Raw genomic sequence first — 24233 nt, forward strand, 5'->3', positions numbered from 1 at the left:
TCCAAAAAAGTCGAAAGATAACAGATCTCGGAGCGCACTAGGCAACTTCCTCTCTCCAATCTAAAGAGTATCTTCGAAGTGATTGGCCACGTACAAACCACCTAATCCGCAGTCCCATTGGCGCTCTCTGTACATGTGCTCAGTTTGAAAAGCTACCTCGCCGCAAAATATGGCCCGAATATCTCTAAGCAGGGGTGGCAGTCGCCCACACTGCCAGCACTTTGCCGGATCCAGCCAATAACCATAGCCAAATCACCTTCAAGCAATATAGCTCTAGCTTGCAGCACCTGCTGAGCGTAACCCAAACTTTCATTAGCATACTAAATATATTGAAATCGATTGTCCCTTCGTTTGCCAACACATTTGCTATACTATTATACAGTTTTACTTATTTCCTCCATTAACCAGATATTTTTATTAATGTCCATTTTTCAAGACTTAGTTTCAAATTTAAGCTAGCTTCCATGGTACGTTTGAGGAGGACGTTAATGCAGCTAATTGTAAAGTTGTTTTCATACTCAATTTTTTTTTAAGAGCTATTTCCCTACTCGAAGTACATTGTAATTGGACTTATATACATCTTATATATACTATTTTATGAAAAAAAATTCATGTTCTCATTCTTTTGTTTTCTTTCTCTTATCGGTTATCAAGGAGGGGCTTTGTCTCATCAGTTCTCACCGTATAATTCAAGGAGGGGGGGCTCCCGATCCCAAAATCGCAGTTCCGCTTTTCGTTGCTGTTTCCGCGTAGCCCTCTGCCGCGGTAATCTATCCAAATTAGGGCTCCCCGACTGAGAGTAACGCATATCTCTACCGTCATCCTCGCCTCCGATCATCGCCTCACGGTAACCTTCGTCCACTCCTCTCCTCCTTTCCCCATTCTTTCCCCTCTCTCTCCTTTTTTTCTCTCTTGCAGGTCCCGTCCCATGAGGCCCGCCCTCTCCTCCAAGCATCCCAAAAAGAACGCCGATGAGGTCCCTCCTCTCCTCTCATCCCCTTCTTCAAGGATTTTGAACCCCCAATTCTTTCTAACTCCCAATTATTGCTTTCATCCTCCACCAGAAGCGGATCAAAAAGAAAAAGATGAAATCTAATAAGCGCCGCCGCCATAACTCCTCATCATCGTCTTCTTATTCCTCCAACTCGGAGATTGATGCTCGCTCTCGGAAGAAGAGCGTTCGGCGGGAACCCCAAAAGCCGGAGAAGAGGAGGAAGGAGCCCAAGAAGCTGGTGAAAAAGAAGAGCCGCAAGACCTACTACCGCAGGGATTCCAGTGCTAGTTCTCCGAGCAGTTATTCGAGCCGGAGTTGCTCGACTTGTCGCGCCCGGAGCAGCTCCGTCGGGCGGAGTGAGAGTGGCTCCGGTAGGTCGAGAAGCCCCCCCGGCCGGGCGAAAAGGAGGGCGAAATTGAGGGAGAGAAGTAGGTCGAAGAGTCCTCCCGGTAGGAAGGCAAAATTGGGGGGGAGGAGCAGGTCTAGGAGTCCTCTGGATGGTGCTGTTAGGAGGGTGAAATCGAGGGAGAGAAGCAGGTCTAAGAGCAGGGAGAGGGGAAGAAGTCGGAGGAGTTCACAGAGGACGAACTATGAACGAGATGATGGTAGGTATTGTGAGAATAGTAGTAGTCATAGCAGCAGAGGTTACAATAGGAGTTGGAGTTATAATGAGGGGAAGTGTAAAGAGGTGGATCAACCAAGGCGGCTTAAATCGACACTTGTGGTAACCAAAGAGTCAGAGGGGATGGAAGAAGGACTCCGTAGTAGGGATAAGATTGTTCAGGCTTATGATGATGTGGGGAGGAATTTTGATGCACATGAGCAAGCCTCAGAGGATAGGCAAGTAGATCTAGGTGGGGCAAAGCATGCTACCGATACTGGGGTTGAGGATGTAGCTTGTGCGAAGGGAGATAAGTATGTTTTGACCAAGCTCGATGGTGAGCCTTCCAAGAATGCTGATGTTGGAAGTGATGATTCCACAAGGAAGAACAGTGGGGATGCAGTGAATGCTGGTAATTCAGAGTCCGAGGATTTGGAACTGCAATTGAGACAGAAGGCATTGGAGAACTTCAGAAAGTTCCGAGGGGGGCTCTCGGTAAATGCAAGCACCAGTTCTGATCGGAAAGATGATTCTCTCCTTACTGAATCCTGCAAGGATGCTGGTAGACTTGTAGAGGCAAAAGATGCTATTATTTTATCAAAATGGAAGTCCAATAATTCTCTTCAACGCCAAGGAAGCATTCAAAGAGGAAGCTGCACGACCCAACCCAGAATTAGATCTGTTGTGAATATCCCAACAGAACATGATGATAGAAATTCAATTATTAGTCATCAAAATGCAAAGGAGAGTTCAAGACCAGCTGCCGATGGCCAAACCACTTCAAATCATTTAAAGAGCATGGAAGAGCCTTTGGACAAGGTTTCCTCAGGGAAAATCTTACTGCCCAAAGATATCCAAGATAGGAAGGCTGCTGCTGAACCTCGAAGTAGCACGACTATAGGTACTGAATTGAAAATAGCTGATGGGTCAACTTCAGGGGCTTCTGCTTGTCTCAGTGTGGAGAGTGGAAATAAACCCGTGGAGGTGGATACAACTGGGTCTAATTTTGAGCAAAAATCATTTTCTAGAATGCATGATGGCGAAATGGTGCAGGTGAGTTATGTGCTCTTTTGATTCAATTGATTGCTGGAATGCAAAGACCAACCTCTGCAAAAGACATTTCCTTCTCTTTTCTTAGATCTGATTATATTTATGTGTTTGGTAGGTGAGCTACAAGGTTTACATTCCAAAGAAAAGCCCAGCACTGGCAAGAAGGCAACTACAGCGGTGAAGGCTATGCAATAATTCTTAAGTCTTTATCTACTTCTCTTTTGAGTTCTGTGGTGGTTGACTGAGATTTGATTTGTTTTCCCTATCTTTGCATATGTTTTAAACTGCATCAGTAGATGGCAGACGATGATATATTTTATCTCTCTGGCAGTATTCTGCTCTCTTCTATGCTTTTGTTTGATGGTTCAAGCTTCTGATCTACTTTAATCATTGTATGCTAGCATCAAACAATTTGGCACTTTTGCTCATCCGTACTCATGCAGAATTCATATACTATAATGTCTGTGCAGTATGGATTGTTAATATCTGTTCTAATTGCAATATCAGTTCTCAAAGTATAATTCATAGTATTACATTCTAATGAGAACAAGTAATTCTGCTTCCCCTAGTTACTGGTGTATAGTGTATTGTGATTGACAAGTTGTAGTTGATTCTGTTACTTTCTAAGTGTTCTGTCACTTTCTAAGTGAAATCTCCATGCATAAGATGAATTCTCTTTTTTACTTTTCATTGGTAAATTCTGCTTTCATTGTCCCTTCTAACTGTATTTGTTCTCCACATTATTTTTTCCCTAAGACTGAAGGTGGTGTTCTGTCTTCTTTTAGAGTAAGTAATTGTGGAAATCAAGTGTATTGTGATCGACAAGTTGTATTGATTCTGATTACTTTGTAAGCAAAATCTGCATGCATAAGTTGATTTCTCCTTTTTACTTTTCACTGGTAGATTTTGCTTTCATTGTCCCTTCTAACTGTGTTTGTTCTGCACATTATTTTTTCGCTAAGACTGAAGGTGGTATTTTGTCTTTTTTTTAGAGTAAGTAATTATGGAAATCAAGTGCTAAGGAGGTTTTGGGTCATTCATACTTTGCCATTGTGTTAATGAAACATTTTTATCAAGTAATTGTTAGCTAAGAAATTCTTCTCTTTCAGAGTTACTTCATAAAGGTTTAACAAAGACGTGCATGGCTTCCCTAGTCATTAGCACTTAAAGTTAGCTTTGTTCTGTTTAACTTCATTTTCGTCACACGAGCCATTCTTCTGACGAATCACCATATATCTCTGTTGCTGTCTAGGTTTCCTGTAGTTTGTTGTTTCTGTAGTTATACATACGAAATAAAACCAATCCCAACTTGATGGGAAAAATTCTCTTGTTAAAGTGAAACTTTGCTCATACAATAATCTATATCTTTAGGATTAGCCATCCAACGATACATCGGATAACTTTTGGTATGTTTTATACAGTTGTAGGATGCTTAAACTTAGGCCTGTTAACGAGCCGAACCGAGCCCGAGCCTCTCGGGCTTGGTACCAAGCTCTGTATTGGGCTCGAGCTTGGGCTTACTTGGCAAAACAAATGCTCGGGCTTGAGCTCGGCTCGTTAAAGAAGATCGCACAAAATGCACATCCATATATAGAAAGCAGTAAACTATGAAGAAGAAGAAGATGGAGAAGACAGGGAACCAAGTTCAACGAAACTTCATATATAACTTAAAAAAAAAAGGAAAAAAGAAAGGAAACCTGGTTTTGGGAGAAGAGATGAACCTCGGGGCAGCGGATCGAGCTCCTCGAGCTCCTCTTCTTCAGGCTCACACCGCCGTCCCTGTAAGAGAAGAAGTCCAAGATTTAATCTAGCGATGTTGAAAGCCTCTAAAACTGGAAGAAATGGAGAAGAAGAGGTTATGGGGTCATTAACTGAGAGGGATTAGTCTGGATAAGATGGGAACAAAGAGAAACAGGACGAGAATGGCTTAAATAGGGAGCGATGGAGATCATTGTGGAGTAAATGCAGCAGATCGGAGAAGATAGGATAGAGGAGGAGAGAAATTGCAGCAGATAGGGTTGGTGGAGAGGAGGATTAATGCAAAGAAGAGGGCGTCGTGGCTCGAGGACAGGGTCGCAGGAGAGACGGAGGGCGATTTCCGTCTTTTCTCCCAGATCGGGCCGTCGACACCACCTCCTTCCCACCCCGACGCAGAGCCAACTTCTCCACCCCGACGCAGAGCAGGACAACGCGATTCGCGAGAGCGACCTTCATCCGAATCCACATCCGCCCCTTCTCAGCGTCGAACACGTAGTTGGCAAAGGGGAGAGGAGAGGAGGGCCTTGGCTTGGAGAGGAGGGGAGAGGAGAGGAGGGCCTTCACAGCAGCGTACTAGCCATTGGAGCTTTTAAAGCCTAGACTGGGGACGATGGTTAGGGTTTTGGAGTATGGGCGCGATCTCGACTATCGGATTTTGAAGCCGCCCCCTGGTCGTTGGTGGGCACTGTTAAGTCACGAGCTCCGTTTGGGCTTGTGAGCTGCTCGGGCTCGGGTTTAAACGGGCCTCATTTTGGGCTCGGGCTCGTTTGACTAATGAGCCGAGCTCAAGCCGAGCTTTTATCGGGCCGAGCCCGAGCCAAGCCCGAGCAGCTCGGCTCGTTAACAGGCCTACTTAAACTACAACTCTTACCTCCCAAAAAAGTAGAATGCGCAGTTCATATTACTTTGTATTTTTGATGTAAATGATGGATAGACATACTAAACTAAAATTAGAATGGTTTGTCCTAGTTGGATAGGTAGCTGAGAAGACACATCTGGTCTAATTAATGACTGCGGTATCATATAGCACCAAAATTGATAGAATAATAAACAATGTCAATGTGGCATGAATCATTAATCAATTATGTTTTGACAGTCACTGTTAATTACAGTTTCAGTTTAACTCAATGCCTGGTTACTGATAAATCAGTGAACAATCACAATATTATGGCTTTGGAATTTGGAATGAGGAAGTAAGCTGTAAATAAATCTAAGGTATCTAAGTTTAAGCTTCTTGCATCATAATGTGGAATGGCTTTGGGCAGTATCATATCGGCTGGCCCAGGCGATTTTAGGTAGGAAGATAGTTAAGAGGTTCTTTCATGGGCTCCATTGTCAAAGCAATAATTTAGAAGTCAAATCCAAGAAAATTAACTCAAGAATTTAGCAACTTAAACCGGAAGGGTCCCATGAAAATGCACTGTATAAGGGATTTCAGTTGGATGATTTATTTTCTGTCTGTTAACATTTTCTCCGCTATCATTAATGGGGCTCCTTAAAAAAGACTTTTAGGAGTTATTAAAGATTGAAGATAGGTGGCACATATTGCCTAATATTTTTTATTTAACTATAAGAAAAAAATAAATTTCATGTGTCATATGAGTTATGGCAATCTCAACTGTGCTATTCATAGCAAGATTTAGGTTCTGGACCGTATTGGTTTTTGTCATATCCTATGTGCTATGTTGGCTAAGTGCACTGTATGGGCGGTACCGCAGGCCTTTCTCTCCCTTATTTCTCAAGGCTTTTCCATGTCTTATGACATGAAAGAGAACAGTATGGTAAAGTACCAGTGATGATGGGCTTGAACCTGGCAGGCGGTATTATAATCCTTAATACAAAGGTGTCACGCTGGAATTTGTTAAAGCCATCGAATGAAGCTAATCTGTATAAGATGGATGAACCTTTGCATTCAGTTTTGGTAATAGCTCTTTGCAGGATATAATGCAACTGTTGAGATTATGAAGAGGATGCTGGTATCTTGAATTGCAAACCTGATAAGCTGTAAATGGATATTTTAACTGGCCCTAGGCATTGGAAAGTATGTAAAAGAGGACAGGAGTCAATAATGTCGACTCTTGTTTGCAAGGTAGGTGACTCTCATGAGGAAATGTTAGTATTGTCCATAGTTGTACTACTGCTGGCTTTGTTTACAAGGAGTTGGTCTACTTGTTTACATGTTATGTGACCTTCATGAGAGGTATACAAACTTAGCCTTGTTGTGATACTATGACGTCTTGAGCTGAATGAGGCACATATTTTGCTTGGTCAGCCATGGTTATATGATCCCATATTTAGGCCCTGTTTGGGGGAGCTGTTGGCAGTAGAGCTGTTGGAAGTAGAGCTGTCTGAAGTAGAGCTGTTATAAAAAGCTGTTTGCTGTTTAGTAACTATATTCTTAAAGTGCTGTGACACTTTAATATATGTTTGGTAAACAAACTGAGAAAGTACTTTTGTATGACAAAATTACCATAAGGGCTCGTTTTGTTCGCGGAAAAAAAGGGGGGAAAGTGTGGTCAACGGGAAAGTAATGAGATGCCTCTTGTTTGGTTGGAGTTTTCAAAGGAGAGAGACGGAAAAGTTGTATTTCCATGGGAATATGATTCCCACATTTCATGGAAAAGTCTTTCCCATGAGAAACATGGGAATGTTACTTTCCCATGAGGCGAGAATCACTCCATTTTTATTTTTTTTTCAAAAAGATCCTTTAGTATTAAAGAAGCATTAAAGAGGCATTAAAGACCTAATTTTTATTAAGGGCATAATAGGAATTATACATAACTTTTTCAGAAAAGTGGATGATCAACCAAGCATAAGCACTTTGGAAATTTGTCACTTTTCCATAGTCAACCAAACATGCCAAAAGTACTTTCCTATGCATCCTCTTCCTAGGAATCTGTTTTCCAGGAATCATATTCCTAGGAAGGAAATTGCTTCCTGCAAACCAAACGAGCCTTAAAGGATATTGCATAGTATTATATAACAGAGCATAATAAAACATAACATATATTAATACATAATATACAATATAGTATAATATTACTGTAATGTAAAATAATATTATTATAATATAGTAATATGTCATTGCATAGCATAGCATAATAGTAATATATTTATTAGAGTAAATTAATTTTTCATAATATAACATAATATTAAATTATTTAACATAACATATTAATGTATTATGATATAATATAATATATATTATATTTATAGTATAATACAATAATAAAGGTATAAAATATTATAACTATTAGTATAAATTAATTTTTCATAATATAACATAATATTAAATTATTTAAAATAACATATTAATGTATTATGATATAATGTAATATAATATAATATTTATAGTATAATACAATAATAAAGGTATAAAATAATATAATTATTAGTATAAATTAATTTCTCATTATATAACATAATATTAAATTATTTAACATAACATGTTAATGTATTATGATATAATGTAATATAATATTATATTTATAGTATAGTACAATAATAAATGTATAAAATATTATAATTATTAGTGTAAATTAATTTTTCACCCTTTTAATAACCATTTATCTCTTTAGTTAACTATTTGCAATAGTGACAAATTCACGGTACCTATGAATATCATAAAGATTAGATTATTTGCCACTCACTCATTATTTTATTTATTTATTTATTTATACATTCATTCGTATAAATATTTATTTGTGCATTTATTTATTTATTTATTTATTTATTATTTTATTCATTGAAATATATTTATTTATTATCTTATTTATTTATTCATTCATTCCTTCATTTATATAAATATTTATTTATGCATGTATTTATTTATTTATTTATTCTTTTCTTTTCTTTTTTTCCTTTCCTTTTCTTCTTTTTTTTCTTTTTCTTTTTTTCTTATCTTCTTCTCCTTCCTTCCTCTCTCCCCTTCTCCTTTCTTCTCCTCTCGCATGGCCGGCAGTAGCGGAAGGGGGCCAGGCCACGGCGGCTGCGGAAGGGGGCCGGGCCGTGGCCGGCGGCGCCTGCGGCAGTCTCGGCAGCCGCGGCTGGCCCTCTGGAAAGTGTTCTCCCGCGAGGCCGACGGCGTCGGAAAGGGGCCGGGCCGTGGTGGATGCGGGAGGGGGGCGGGTCGTGACCGCCGGCGGCCGCAGGAAGGGGGAGGGCGCCCCCTTCTTCCTCTTCTTCGGCACCTCCCCACCGTGGGGACCTCCTTCTTCGGCACCTCTCCATCCGTCCGTGACGGGGATATCGTGGCCGGCGGCGGCCGCAGGAAGGGAAAGGCCGACCTGTCTTCCTCTTCTTTGGCACCTCCCCACCGTGGGGGCGGGGGAGAGGGAGGGGAAGAGGGAGGGGAGGTGGGAGAGGAATAGACGGTGGGATGAGATTTTTGGGAGGAATTTTTTTTTTTAAATAGGAGTATTTTGGTCAAAAATAGAGCTTTCCGACAAAGCTCAAAATAGCATTTTCGGAAAGCTCCAAAATTGAACTTCTGCCAAAAAGCTGTTTTTAGCTTTCCGAAAAAACTGAAACAGCTTCATAAAAATTTTACCAAACACCATTTTTTATCTAAAAGTGCTTTTGAAGGGACAGAAAGTGCTTTTTAGCCCTCCAAAAACTCCCCCAAACGGGGCCTTAGTCATAGTGGTTGCGCAAAGTCCTGCCCAATCAAGTTCTGTGACACAATTACATCAAATTCATCTCTGCAGAATTGTATAAGCAAGCTCAGATCAATTCAGATGAAACAATTCAGTTTGTGATGACCTTCATAGCAACAAAAGAAAATGTAGAGTGCACCTGTGGTAGTGCAGATGCAGCTAAATCCATGATCTTCTGTGACCGTCACAACTAGAAAACAGGTTCTACTGTACAAGAAGTAGTTTTCAAAGAGCGTAAATCAGCATGCGTGAAGAAAAAGTGCCTGAGTACTGGACCAAACTGCTATTGTTGGCTATAATCAGGCACTTGTCAGATCCTGGCCTTGTTCACAGGATCATCTTGTGGGAAGATCATACATTTGTTAGGTTTGAAGTTGGACGAAATAGTTTACTGGAGCATTTCTGTGATTTTGTATGTTTCTCATTTGAGTTTCAAGTATTTGTAGGATAATTTAATTTTTCAACCATGGTTTGGTTTTATTGCTGAAGTCACATATGGCTTCCTATATGAAGCTGGGCTCAAGGTTATATTGGTGAAATTTTCAATATTGAAGAACTAAGGAAGGCAAGATTGAAGTTATTTCATAATATGTTGAATATTGAAGTACAAAGCTTTTCCTTCCTCTTGGAATAACTTATGCATTCCTGTGAATTGTTGTGATTTTTTTTGGCAAAGTGAAATTTGAGTTCTTTAATCCCAGCTTGTCTCTTGATTTGCGCATTATAGGTAAACTTGAATAAGATTTCTTTAGATTTCCACAAATTCTGATTTCGTAGTTTTAAGGTGGTGGACACTTGTCCATTACCCTGTTTCTTTGATTGTTCTCATCATTTTAATTTTCTATCATCTTTATGGGCCACCATGATTTTCATCAATTATTCCTTCATAAATGCCCATGAGATTTCTTCTAATTCAATATTAGTCTTTTGCATCTGGTGCTCAACTCAACTAAGCCTTAATCCCAAACTAGTTGGGCAACTGTTTTTTCCTAAGTTATCTTTGTTGGTTGGTTAAACCATTGTGCATCACCCACCAATTGCTGCCACCACTTTCCATGTCACCATTGACCGGTGGCATCCTACCGCCACCACCACCACAACCCTTCTCCAGCACCGAAGCTCTTCTTTGTTGCAACCAATCACTACAGCCTGATGTAATAACTTGCTCTTTTGTAGCTTTTGCAGTAATGCAGGAAACTAATAAGTAGATACCATAAATAGTTAGGGTTTCATTGTTTGAAATGAGATGTCATATAGGAATATTGTTTGCTTTCCGGACTTAAAATATATTACAGGAGATGACCTTTATAAGTAGGGGTAGCAATGGGTCACATCGGGTTTAGGTCAAGTCAAGTAAGGACAACATAAGAACCTTGACCCATACTCGACCCGACCTAAAATCAGGTTAAGACCTCTTGAACTATACTCACCCATAGGTCATTTGGGTCCACCTATTTGACCATAACCTAATCTATTTTGCAAGAATCAATCCCTGATAGATCTAACCTTACCTATCGAATATAATCCCAACAATTTTTGTTGACTAATTTCTAAAATGATGAAAACAACTAGTATTAAGAAATGACCAACCACTTAGAAAATCTTTATCCATGATTATGACCTAAGAAAATGACCAATTCTTCATTGACCTAGGTCGGGTCAAAGCTATGTCCCATACCTGACTCATTTAAAGTTCAGGTCAGAAAAGTTGACCCACACTTATCCATAACTAAAGAACCCCTGACCCAAACCTGGTCCAGATGGGGTCGGGTTGAGTTTTTAGGTTGGGCCAATCTTTTCCACCCTATTTATAAGACAGATACCCTCCTGTCAATGTCAATTTTTGTTTACTTTGAGAAGGATGTATTGATTTGGCTAAAACTTTTCTCTATCACCTACTGTTCAAGGCTGAGAGTTATATTTCACACTTTTTGATTTTCTATAGTTATTATTGAACCTTTTGATTTTTAAAGAGAATGGAAGAGAATAAATGAATAGAAGGGTCAAGGAGAGAGAAATTTTAGAAGAATGAATATGACTAGCAGGGTTAAAGTAGGGATAGAAATGAATGAGCGAGGAATCCAAGAAGAGTGAATAAGAATGGCAGGCAAAAAGGAGGGATAGAAATGAAAGAAAAATATGGGCAAGTAAGAGGTGGTTATATGTATGATATTTCATCCAACTGCAGATAGGTGAGCATCACTGGCTTGTTTAATACCTTTAGGATGACTGTGGTATATCAAACTGCAGTTCTTTTGTAACAACACAGAATACAATCTTTATATTTAGTTGTATGTCTGGCTATTGACACAGCTTATACATCTGTTTGAAAAACATTGGAGGTTAAACAAAATGTGTGTAAGTGGTGGTTGCATCACAATTGATCGATCTTACCTTATTAAAATTGCAGTACTGCTAACTTTTGTCGCTTGATTGCCCATCTAATCCAAGTGGTTGATGAAACAATTTAATAAGCTTAAAGCAGGTGTTAATAGCTCCTTGAAGATTTATATTTATGTAATATCAATTGATATTTGAAATTTGCAAATCTTGATATCTAATATCAACATAATATGTTGGATTTTATTAATGAAGAAGTTGGTATTTTTAGTTCAAAAACTTTGTTTGTAAGAATAGAGGTGCTATAATAGCAGAATTTCTGTTTTATCACTGTGACAGACATGACTGAAGGAAATAAAACTGACAAGTTCTCTAAACTCTTTAATTGCTTCAGCAATCCACACAGCCACCAGTTTCCAAGAGCTTCCAGCTTGTTGCTAAAATCTTTTTTTATTATTATTATTATTTATTTTTTTTATTTTCTCCCTTGATCACTTTAAGGTTCGGTGTTACTGGAAAAAAGTAATGGATCAAATCACATGGAAGTGATATTGGCCAGGATGAATTGGTTGTGTGAGAGGAAGCTCTTGTATTAAAACAAAGCCTTTGTTTGGTGGCCTTGACTGCTGTTAAATTCCTCAATTAGAAAATTTCAGTTGATTGAGATCATTCTTACATGAGCATCAGTAGTTTGTCATGCTCAGCTTTCCATACGAGGGCAGGCCGCGGTGCATCGGTAATGTTGCTACATTATGACCTAGATGTCATGGATTCAGACCAGAGAAATATCCTCTTGGCATCCTGGGATGAGGCAGCATATATGTGATTCTTTCTAGATCTCGTAGTTGCAGGAGCCTTGTGCACTTTTTGATCAGCTTTCCATATACTATCAGCTATTTGTTTGTTGCCAACATTTACATACCTTTTCTGTTTAATTCCTATTTGTGCGAGGAAGCTCTTGTATTAAGACAAAGCCTTTGTTTGGTGGCCTTGGCTGCTATTAAATTCCTCACAAGGTTTCAGTTGATTGAGATTATTTTTACATAAGCATCAGTAATTTGTCATGCTCGGTTTTCACATGAGCATCAGTAATTTCTCAGCATGAGGGGTTAAGGTAGCATACATGCGGCCGGAGCTTCATGCATTGCAGCATTGGGATGCCCTTAACTCAACCTTCCCTATACTATCAGCTATTTGTCTGCTGTCAACATTTATGTACCTTTCTGTTTGACATCATCCGACTTGTTCTTATCATTTGACTATTTAAATAAACCTGTTCTGTTTCATCTTGGCTTCAAGATGTGTGGATTACTTTTGGTCTGTCATGTTTTTCGTGCTTAACACATTTTGTTGGTCTGCCCATTAATATCTTACACACAGTATATCTCAAGTTAGTTACCTCATGTCATTTGTCATCTCAGCGCATCTGAATTGAGCATATAGAATTTAGAAGGCACCAGTTATTTCTGTCGCAGGTAACAACTTGAAGGTTATATCACAGCTGTAAGAAAAACGGCTATTCTGAAAAGATGACCTGCATGGAACAAAGCCAGCTGATTGCTTAAATTTTTGACATCTAGACTCGCAAATATCTAATTCTAAGGTGGCAGCTTGTAGCGTTCAGATGGTTTCCGAAGATCTTTTGGCTGTAGGTTAAAAAACAGGAACTGTTTTTGATAGCACAGAAGAAATTGAGGATGCATCAGCTAATAAATTGACTGGTAATTTTCCATCCAATTCTAAGATTGCAGCTCATTTCTGTCAATTCAGTTCCACAATTTTCATGCATGCCTGCTAAAGCTCTGCTAAGCAAGACTATCTGTTGCTATGATGTAGCATACTTTGAGTAATTCCTGATCTGAGAAGGGCATCTGAAGAAGCATTTCTACCTATGGTAGCCATGCGATCTTACTACAGAAAAAGTTAGCTATCCCAACATTTACATACCGATGTTAGGTAGAAGTGTCGGTAATTTTGGCTCTAGCGCCAAAATTTGCCGACGCTTTAAAATAGCGTCGGCAGCGATGATACAATGAGGAGGTTGGATAGTGTCGTGGGCCAAATGGAATGATTAGATGATGCTTAAAAGTGTCGTCGTAGTCCAACTGAACTCCACCCACAACGATGCTTTTTCTAAAGTGTCATTGTCGGAGCCCAAATAAATCCCCCCCCCCCCCCCCCCTCCTCTTCTCTAAAGTGTTGTCGGAGGCCATTTTGCCCCACCCCCCTATCCCAGCGCGCCCCTATGATGCTTTCTCTAAAGCATCGTCGGAGGCCATTATATCCCACCCCCCTCAATCTGGTGCGCCCTTACGACGCTTTTTTTAAAGCATCTTCGGAGGCCATTTTGGCCCCAACACATCGGCTCGCCCCGACGACGCTTTCTCGTCGGAGGCCATTTCGCACCCCTCGCCCCCCACCACACACAAATAAATCCTAGCCCCTCTCTCCCGATGCCTAACCCCTCCAACCGTGCCCCCCCTTTCTGATCCCTAACCCCTCCGGAGCAGCAGCGGCCATCTCTCCTCCTCTGATGGAACCCTAATGAAAGAGTCCTCCCCCTCCTAGCCGTCGTCCCCCCTCCACCTTGCCCCCGGCCCTTGCAGCTTCAATGACCCGGCCATCGCCGACATCCTCCTCCTCCAGCTGGACGACCCAATTTCGTCCAGTCGCTCGACCTCCACCTCTACTTTGCCGCTCCCGCTACTTCTCTGCCCTCCTCTCTGACCGATGGCACCACCTCGACCCCAGTGGAGACGGGATCCGATAGCTTTTCCTCAAAATCTCCCCCTCCGGCGACCTCCGCTACCCCCCATTCGATGCCTACGTCACCGTTCTCTCCCTCCACACCCTTGACTTCGCCAGCGCGATTCGCTCGGTAGCCGACACTCTAGAGAAGCTTCTGGTGATGCTGGACCTCCTCTTCGATGACTGTGTTTGGGCCTGTGTCCGGTTCCTTCAAGGGCAAGCGTCGGAGATTAGAATAGCACGTCAACTTCTTGTGAGGAGATGATCTCTGGTCAACTTCAGATCTCGTGAGTCTTAAACTCTCCTCCTGATCTCGTTTCATTTTACCTTGTTTCGAAGATATCTTGTATTTGAGTGAAAATTTCTATGATGGCGGTGACGATGCTCACAAAGATCAATCGGAGGAAGCACGACAAGCTAAACATAATCAAAATCTGGTGAACTTCTCCTCCTCCTTATCGGCTGCTCCTCACCAAAATCTACGATGGCCTCCCCTGCTTTTTCCTCTTCTTCTTCCATGCCTTTGGATGACCAGGGATCGCCCCAGGAAGCCATCCTCAAAGCCTCTAGGGTTAGAATTTTTAAATATTTTTTTAAAAAAATAATTATGCCGATGCTTTTAAGCGTCGGCCTATTTTCGGTTTTCGCTGACGCTAACAAGCGTCGGCGGACTCCAAACTAGGCCGACGCATAAAAGCGTCGGCATAGCTTCAGTTTTTGCCCAACGCTTTCACAAAGCGTCGGTAAAAAAACTTTCTACCCCCACCTACGTGATGCTTTTGCGATGATGTTGAAAGCGTCGGAGCTAAAATTACCAACGCTTATAAGCGTCGGTACAGGCTCCAAAAAGCATCGGGATAGACTATTTTTTTTTTTGTAGTGTATGACTAGAGCCAAAGCTCTTTTTTCAGTTTTCTTTAAACTTACCTGGTCATTTCTAGCTTAATTGAGTTGGTGTATGCTTACTAGAAGTGGAAAAGTGATGGTTGGATTTTGTTGTCATTGGAAATCGGCCTGACCAAGGTGCCGAGCTGCTTGGCTTCTTAGACCATGAAGATCGGCTGAAAATTGTAATATGTCTTCGAGGTGGTGATGCGGTGGCTATTGCACTTAGGTGGTGATGGCGCCGATGTCGAATGCTCCTGAGATGGTGTTGGTGGATGGAGATCAAGCTCGGACTTGCTGAATCCGATTTGAAATAGGAAAGATAGAGAAGTTCTTTTACTAGAAAGTATTCGGCGGAGGATCTTCCGATGCATAAGTCAGATGGACATTTTGGAACAACGGAGATGTTGTGAGAGTCACAGAGTGGTAGCGCAAGGGCGTGAAAGAGGCGCGAGTGCACTTACTTGGAGGATCCCCTAGGAATGGTTTATATAGGTGAGGGCTAGTGCCTGTCGAAGAGAAGTTAGGGCATGCGGGTCTGCTGTTTTTGGTAGCCGATCGCACATCCTAAAGGTCACGCATGGGTATTTTGCCCGCGCATCTCACTCGTTCATCACGCGATTATGTAAATTATTCATGATCGTAGTCAAGATATCGCCACCTGGGGTGAGAGTTCGAAATTTTGAGGGACTCTCTGCATGTCTCTAAGGCCGGCCACGTGGTGGGCTTTGACTGGTTGGTTGGAGGCTTCATGTCGAGCTCTTATTGGTTGGTCTGCCACATCGATTGTGGTTGGTTTTGAGGCTTATAACTTGCCATCCACTTCCAAGGTCGAGCTGACTTGTTGGCTCAGACAATGGAAGTAAATTTACTGGTGAAGCCGATTAGCCAAGGCGAGCCCTGAAATCAAGCTATGAAACCAAGCCTCATGATAGTCTTCCCAAGGGGGTGCAGTGCGAGGTGAAGGTTAGCCTCCTTTTAGATGTTGTAGTCGATGAGGGTTTAACCATCCTCGAGCTGCTCTTAATGAGGACTAAATGGCGGCCGAGACAGAGTGTGGCTTCTTGGTCGATAGCTGCTCCATCCGAGCTATCTATAGTGTCTTAGGCTTCGTGTTTCTTGTAAAGTTGCTCATTTGTCTAGCTAACATCACTATAATTAAAACCGACATAATTGTAATTAAAGCAAGGAATGAAAGTTCTTTCTTTTAACTTTTTGTTTTCTTTTTGCTCTAATTTCTGTGGTGTATGTAATTTCACTGAGTTGGATTGGTCGACATAGCACATAATCATTCTAGTGATCTTTTGGGTCGGCCTTTTTGAGGGTCGAGGTGTGAGCTCATCATCGGAGAATTATTGGGGCCTTGTCTCTCATTCTCGATCTTTCTAAGTCACCGCTAGGAGATTGTCGGGGCCTTAAACTCCTATTCTCGTCCTTGCTTAGCTGAGATGGAGATTTGAGCTTTTAGAAAAGCAACTAGGGAAAGGAGTACCTGAAGGCTTGAACCTCGAACTACCAGGATTCGAGAACCATGTTTCTGCATGCAAAGGTTTGGCTTATTGAGGCCTCTTGGTTGGCGGATTTTGTCTGCTCGTTCGCCACATAGGTCACATTTCTATTTATTCTGTTACCATCCTAATGAGGGTCGGTTAGCTCTCCATATTTTTGGCTTGGGTGCCAGAAGGTTGGAGGTCGGTATCTTCACATGGGCCATCTAAACTTAGAAAGATCGGTTAGCTCACCAAGGTTTGTAGGTCGGAGACATTGGATGGCTCGTCCAACGAACGAAGGTGTTGCCCTCGTGAAAACTCCCCTAAAAACTTTCTAGCTGTAAAGGCTTACAGATTGGGGTTGTTGGATGGCTCGTCCGTTGAACGGAGGTGTTTCCCCTGTCGAATCTCCTCTAAGAACTTCTTAGCTGCAAAGGCTTGCAGGTCGGAGGCGTTAGATGGCTCACCTGATGAATGGAGCTGTTTCCCTCGTGGAAGCTCCTCCACGAACTTCCTAGTTGTGAAGGCTTGTAGGTCGGGGCTATTGGACCGTTGCTCTCCCCTGTTTTCGCATGGGATGGACGCGGTGCAGATTTGGGAAGGAAGCTGGGAGGAGACGGATGCGGCTGGATTACGGCTTGCATCACGTTTGTAGTCCGGGTGTGGGAGGCTGGAACATGGAAGAGTCTGGGATGTGGGCGTTGAATGCCGACGGCTGGAATGGAGCTGGGGTCTCCCGTGATCGCATGGACTGGCTGGACTTGAATTGAGCTCGGGCTGCCGTGATGGGGAAGGAAGCTAGGATTTTGATGCGGCTCGAACGCTGGAAAATTTGGGAGCACGTTGGTTTTGAAGGTTGAAGACCATTGATGACGGAAGAGATCCGGTTGCATCGTGGGGCTGAGCTCCGTCACGTGAAGATGCTGGCTTGACTTGAGCTCGGGCTGTCGGGCATTGGGCTTAAACCCAATGTTGATTGGTTTTTTTTTCTTGGACTACTTGCACTCAAGCACAATACAGCGTTAATTAGTTAATTTTATTATTAATGATTAGCTATAATACTAATTAAGATGGTATGACGATTGCACTTTTGTGCTCTCATCATAACTCGGCCGATGAATAGAGGCATTGCCCTGCAGAACCTCCTTCAGAAGCTCCCTAGCCGTGTAGACTTGCAGATCGAGGCCATTAGATGGCTCGCCTGACATGTTACATTCGAGGACATCCTTGTCGGTGGTTACAAGGAGATGCGTCTGACCTCATGCTTGCCTGGAAGCGAAATACCTGACCTGAAACACTTGAGACAATTTCTTAGAAGAAGAATAGAGAGCCATTGATAAGTCAGGTTTGCATGGTGCATCGATACATCTTACTGATGATAAAATTGGAGGTTGGTTGAGTTCCATCTCCAAGGCATGGTGTCCTTTCTAGATGCTTCAAGCGGTAGGTGTCGGAGCGAACAACCTCGGATACTTTATATAGGCCTTTCCAATTTGGTGCGAGCTTGCCTTATTCCGCTGGTTGGGCCACTTCAGTCCTTCTAAGCAATAGGTCTCCAAGTCCTTCAGAGCTTGCCACTGGGAATTGCCCCGACTAAGGCACCAAGCTAGCTGAACTATTGAAGTGCTCAGGCGATCGGCTGCTCAAACAGTGAAGGTCAACCGCTCAAACCATGAAGATCAGTTGAAGATCACAATGCGATTCCAAGGTGCTCGGACCTTCACTCCGATGCTAGATTCGATCTGAAATAGCAAAAATAGAGAAGTTTTCTTGCCGAAGAGTGTTTAAAAGGGACCCTCCAATGTCTAAGTTAAACGGACTTTCAGAGAATAGTAGAGGTGTTGTGAAAGCAGTAGAGTGGCAGCATAAGAGCATGAAAGGGGCTCGAGAGCACTCTTGAAGGATCCTTCGGAAGTGGTTTCTGTAGGCGAGGGTCAGTGACCACTGCTGAGGAATTTGGGTGTGTGAATCGGCCATTCTTGGTAGCCGATCACACGTCTCGAAGATCACGTGTAGGCGTCTTGCTCGCGCATGTCGTTCGTTTATCACATGGTTAGTTCTTCGGCTTATATACTCCAATGAATTTGTGAATCATCAAAGAATTTGTAATTAAGTTACGATGGAAGTTTTGAGTAAGTGGTAGTTCTGGATGAGCCTTCAGATTGGAGATTCAGAGACGTAAAAAACCTCTCAATTTATTTAATTTGCCTTTTTAAAATAATGTTGTGAATCATTTGGTGAGGGGAATAATTGAAAGTTATTCGATACCTCAATAACCTGAAGTATGTTGCTATTGCAGCAGGGAGCTCCATGGCACCTTGGGGCTCGAATGGCTAGGTTGAACGGGCAAGTATGTTATATCCAGGGTCGGCCCAATCTTTAGGCGACTGAGGCGGTCGCTTAAGGCCCCGGTCCAAAAGAAAGCTCACCGCAAAGAGAAAGAGAAGTTGAAATAAAATAAATACCAGAGATGAAAGGGGAGGAGGGCCGCTTCTTCGGAAGGGATTCCCACTGAGAGAGGGTCTGGAGTTACTAGTCAAGCTTCTGATGCGTTTTTTGGGCCTTCTTCTGGTCGATTTCGAACTAGCTTTCTTCTTTCTCTACGGCACCACTTAGAGGAGGAGAAACCCTTCTATCCATCCAGCGGCAAGAAATAATCTCATCTTCTCCCCTATCAACACCACCACTTTGCCATCAGCCCATCACCACCTCCACCATTAATAGCCTTCTCTTGGCTCCACCAATAAAAGCCCATTTAACATCTTTTTACTTTCATTTTAAGAATGATGACCGAGTTGTCAATCATTTGTTTGTTATAATGTCCAATAGTTTTATGTTTGTTGTAATGCCTAGTAGATTTAGTTTTTACTTTTATTTTAAGTACTATGATTGAGTTGTTTACTATCTATTTGTTACAGTGCCCTGTAGATTTATATTTGTTGTAATGCCCAGTAGATTTAGTTTTTACTTTCATTTTAAGTACATTGACTGAGTTGTCTACAATCTGTTTGTTATAATGCCCAGTAGATTTATGTTTGTTGTAATGCCCAGTAGATTTAGTTTTTACTTTCATTTTAAGTACCATGATTGAGTTTTCTACCATCTGTTTGTTATAATACCCAGTTGATTTATGTTTATTGTAATACTCGGTAGATTTAGTTTTTACTTTCATTTGAAGTGCTATGATTGAGTTGTCTACCATCTATTTGTTATAATACCCAGTAGATTTATATTTGTTGTAATGCCCGGTAGATTTAGTTTTTACTTTCATTTTAAGTACCATGATTGAGTTGTCTACCATCTATTTGTTATAATGCCTAGTAGATTTAAGTTTGTTATAATGCCCAGTAGATTTATGTTTGTTGTAATACCCAGTAGATTTAGTTTTTACTTTTATTTTAAGTACCATGACTGAGTTGTCTGCTATCTATTTGTTATAATGCTCAGTAAATTTATGTTTATTCTTCTTTTTTTTTCCTTTTATAGTATTTTGAGATAACAAAGATATAGAGGAAAGAAAAGCAACACTCGAGATCCGGAGCAGCCCCAGGTTTGGCTTCGCCTTTGTCCTCCCCAACTCCACTTTGCTGTCCAGCGCTATCTCCAACCAGTACTTCGACCTCTTCTCCAACTCCACTCGTCAGTCTCCGGCACCGCTTCTCACCGTCGAGTTTGGCACTGCTTGTCGGAACTTGAGTTCGTTTCGATCAAGTTTTATCATTTTCAACTCTTTTATATTTTGGTTTGTTTGTGGGGATTATCTTAATTGTTTTGTTTGATAATATTATTTATAGATTCAAATGTCTAATAAAAAATATGAATGTAGGTATGAAAAACTAAAAAAGAAAAGATAAATCGAAAAACTCATTCAATCTAAAAAATGAGCATAGATAGATTTGTTGTTACAAACAAACAAAACACCACATCAAATTCAACTCAAAAAATAGCAATAGAACAAGTACCCGAAATAGAGTTAAAAAATGACATAGAAAGAACGAAACAAATGTGATTGACAGCCATATTTATAGTAATATTCAAACATCTACTGAAACAATATCTATTGAAGAACACAATGAGGAATTAAATGGAGATATGATAAACAATGATAGTGTAGAGCTTAGTGAACTAGTTCTATTTCGATAAATATATATTATCCTAGTTAATAGAAATAGATTGATGCAACGTTGAGAGATTTATTAGTGAAAAGATCCAATTAGAGATTATGATTTTTATTTTTTTGGGAATAAAAATAATAGACACTTCTGATACATTACATTCGTAAGTTACCTAATGATGGAAAACATGATAGAAGATGTTTAGTGTATTCGAAGGATTTGGATATCTATATTATTGATTGAAAATAGTATTTTAATAAATCTTGAGTACAAAAATTTGATTACTAATTTTGTATCTCAGAAAGCTAGACGAATTATTTTTAATAAATTTTTTAAAGTATTTTGCACTTATTAAAAAAAATTATCATTTTTTTTTAAAAATGCTTCCTTTAGTGAGTTCGCCTTAGGCCTCCAAAGGCATTGAGCTGCCACTAGTTATATCGTGTGACATAAAGCATTATTTTGTATCATTTAGAAATTTAGGTATGCACTAATTGGGCCGGATTCAACAGTTATTAGATAAAATTAGCACTTAGAGATTCAGCAATTGATACCGCATCTGATTCACCACAATCAGGTCACGGTTGGATTGGATCAAGATCTCTGATCATTGACAACCCTCGACGAACGCCCGCTCATGCCAACGTCATCCGTGCAATGGACGCAACTTGACGCTGAAGTATTTTGGTTCCCATTATATGATTGCTTGGGCTTCAACAATGAGGATGTATTCTTTTGGAGTCGGTTCGTTGGAAAATCTATAGACTTTGACTGAAAGATCCAAAGATCCAAACTTGTATCGTATCAAAGCAGTTCTCCGCCCGATCCCAATTCGTTCACTCCGACCCACTATCCCAACCGACTCCACCGTCTTTCCAGGCCAATATCTGTGAGAATACTGCCGCTGCCACTACGAACCGGGCCAAAGCCGTCTCCCCGCACCCCGAGATCCGCGCGCCAGGTGTCCATGCACTTCCCCAAGTTCCAAACTCGCGCGCCATTTGTACGCAGCCGGCACGCCAAGCACGCCGCGCACCCACTCATCGGCACCGCCCAACGCCAAAAGGGTCGGCACCAACGAAACCGAGACCCAGATTGGGTTCAGTCGGTCAGGACCCAGGAGTCCAAGTCCAGGCCCTGAATCCCAAGTCATGGCTTGGCCTGGCACGTGTGCCCCCTTCACAAACCCACCCCACGCCCTCGGCCCTGCACCTATCCCCGCGCCTCGTCCGCATCAATTGCGTGCATTACTTCGCCTACCACTCCTCCGCATCTTAACCGCCTCCTCGCTTTCCTCCTCCTCCTCCTCAAACTCTCGCAATTCCTCCTGCTTCTCTTTTCCTTCCGATTCTTCTATCTACTCTTACTACCTCTCTTTTATCTTTTCCTCCAGATTCTTCTGTCTACCCTTTCTTTATCTTCTCCAACCGAAGAAACAGAGGGAGGGAAAAAAATGCCTACCTTTTCCACTGAGCAGCAGCAGCAGCTACTCTTGTACGGAAAGAACGCTCATCTCGATCTCGATGTCCCTCCAAGAAAGCTTCTCCATCGCCCTGGCCTCGCCATTTACGTCCCCGACGACGACCATGAACAAGAATCCAAGTTCGATGAAGAAGAGAAGGAGATAGACGGAGAGGAAGAAGGGGAGGAGGAGGAGGAAGTGGATACTTACTCGTGCGACGAGTTCCGGATGTACGAGTTCAAGGTGCGGCGGTGCATGCGGGGGCGGAGCCACGATTGGACGGACTGCCCCTTCGCGCACCCGGGAGAGAAGGCGCGGCGGAGGGACCCGCGACGGTACCACTACTCGGGCGCCATCTGCCCGGACTTCCGGCGGTCGGGGGCGTGCCCCCGCGGGGACTTCTGCGAGTTCGCCCACGGCGTGTTCGAGTGCTGGCTCCACCCCGCTCGCTACCGCACCATGCCCTGCAAGGACGGCCGCCGGTGCCGCCGCAAGGTCTGCTTCTTCGCCCACTGCCCCCGCCAGCTCCGCCGGCTCCCCTCCCCCTCCTCTGCCACCGCCACCACTCCCATCCCCTCCCCTCGTTTGCCTCGCAAACCCTCCTGCTGTGCCGTTTGGCCCGCGGCCTCGTCGCCGACTTCCCCGCTGATGGCTTTTTCGTCTCCGATCTCGCCTCCTATTTCCCCATCAGGTGGAGCGTTTCCGCTCTCCAGTCATACTGCTACTGGAAATAATCAGAATAAGAATAGTACTGGTGGCAGTAGGAGTAGTGGTAGTGGCAGCTACAAGGGGCATGGATGCTTGTTTTCTAGTGGGGTGTTGGGCTACGATTCAGTACTGTACGAGAAGTTGATGCGTTCTTTGGAGGCGATGGAGCTTCCTGGAGATACTGCTGCTGCTGCCTCTGGGATCAATGGAAATAGCCGTCGTTCTTCTCCGAGTTATGGCCCGATCCAGGAGAGGGATTTCGCGGAGCAGCAGAGCAGCGGCAACAGCGGTGGGCCCGACCTGGAATGGGTGAACGAGCTGCTGATGTAATGGCTGGTGATGATGTGATCGTAGCCGTTGGATCTGTCTGTTTTATGGTGTACAGCGGGGTGATTTCTTATCTGTCACACTGAGGAAGTTTTTTTTTTTTGTTTTTTTCCGACTTGGTTGTTTGTTAACGTATGCTTACGTTTGAGATATTTCTGCAAGTCTGGAACGGTTGGGGAAGAATCCGTTTTATGTACCGTCGTCTTTCGTCCTTGCGTTCTGCTTTGAATTTTTCTTGGAAGAGAAATATTAATGGGAGCTTTGTAGTCATTTATATTCAAAGCATTCTTCTTTCCCCTTCAGAATATCCCGTGAAATCCTAACAAGTTTGGAGAAAAAAAGGCAGAACAGATCGACAACATCTCCGTGTCCGCATACTCCACCTCTCATTTAACTTCATTTATCGCCGTAATAGTTCTAATAAAATTCAAGTGAGCTTTGTTTCTCTACAAACAAATAAAATGCTAAGTTACAAAGAGAAATCAATGATCACAAATAAATTATCACGCTTCAAACCTATCACTTGGATCGGTCCACAGCCGCACACACTAAGATAAGGTTGTAAGTTGGCTTGTTCAATAATAAATTTTAATTGTTTGACTAGTATTAATGATACTTTTTTAACTATCCATCTTCCCACATCTTAGCCAAATACTAAATATCCTATAACTCTGAAAGAAGAAAAAAAAAGAGAAGAAAACTATCCATTTTCCCACCAGAATCCCACATCTTAGCCAAATACTAAATATCCTGCAAGTCTATAAAAATCCCCACGTATCAATACCAATAATAATATATATGAAGATAGCAAGTAAATGATATTAAAGTGAAAATATAAATCATGAAATCTTATATCAAGCATCCAGTATAGCTCAATTGAATCGATAAATATATATAAACAATATAAAATATCTGTCTTATTCAAAAGATCTAGGCATATCATGATAAATATCATCAAGTAGAAACCTTTTTATTCAACAATAGTTTTATAAGTCTTACAATTCATTTTCTTATTAACTTGATCGGGGTCATGCTCCAGCCTATGAACGGTGAATTATGCCACATTCTTGCTCATGGACGGCTACTCACATACCATGTTT

The 24233-nt window shown here is 42.0% G+C and overlaps 2 protein-coding genes across 2 annotated transcripts; both read left to right on the forward strand.

The window, feature by feature from the left end:
- Positions 1 to 619: 619 nt before the first annotated feature.
- Positions 620 to 3014, forward strand: LOC103721934 (uncharacterized protein DDB_G0287625). Its single transcript, XM_008812322.3, has 3 exons — positions 620 to 976; positions 1065 to 2648; positions 2761 to 3014. Exons 1-3 carry the CDS (start codon positions 929 to 931, stop codon positions 2824 to 2826), a joined length of 1698 nt encoding a protein of 565 aa, XP_008810544.2. The 5' UTR covers positions 620 to 928; the 3' UTR covers positions 2827 to 3014.
- Positions 3015 to 20987: 17973 nt separating this feature from the next.
- On the forward strand, positions 20988 to 23418 carry LOC103721943 (zinc finger CCCH domain-containing protein 2-like). Its single transcript, XM_017846375.3, has one exon. It carries the CDS (start codon positions 22090 to 22092, stop codon positions 23134 to 23136), a length of 1047 nt encoding a protein of 348 aa, XP_017701864.3. The 5' UTR covers positions 20988 to 22089; the 3' UTR covers positions 23137 to 23418.
- Positions 23419 to 24233: the final 815 nt, after the last annotated feature.

The sequence above is a fragment of the Phoenix dactylifera genome, chromosome 11 (genome assembly GCF_009389715.1).
Source record: "Phoenix dactylifera cultivar Barhee BC4 chromosome 11, palm_55x_up_171113_PBpolish2nd_filt_p, whole genome shotgun sequence".
NCBI lineage: Eukaryota > Viridiplantae > Streptophyta > Magnoliopsida > Arecales > Arecaceae > Phoenix > Phoenix dactylifera.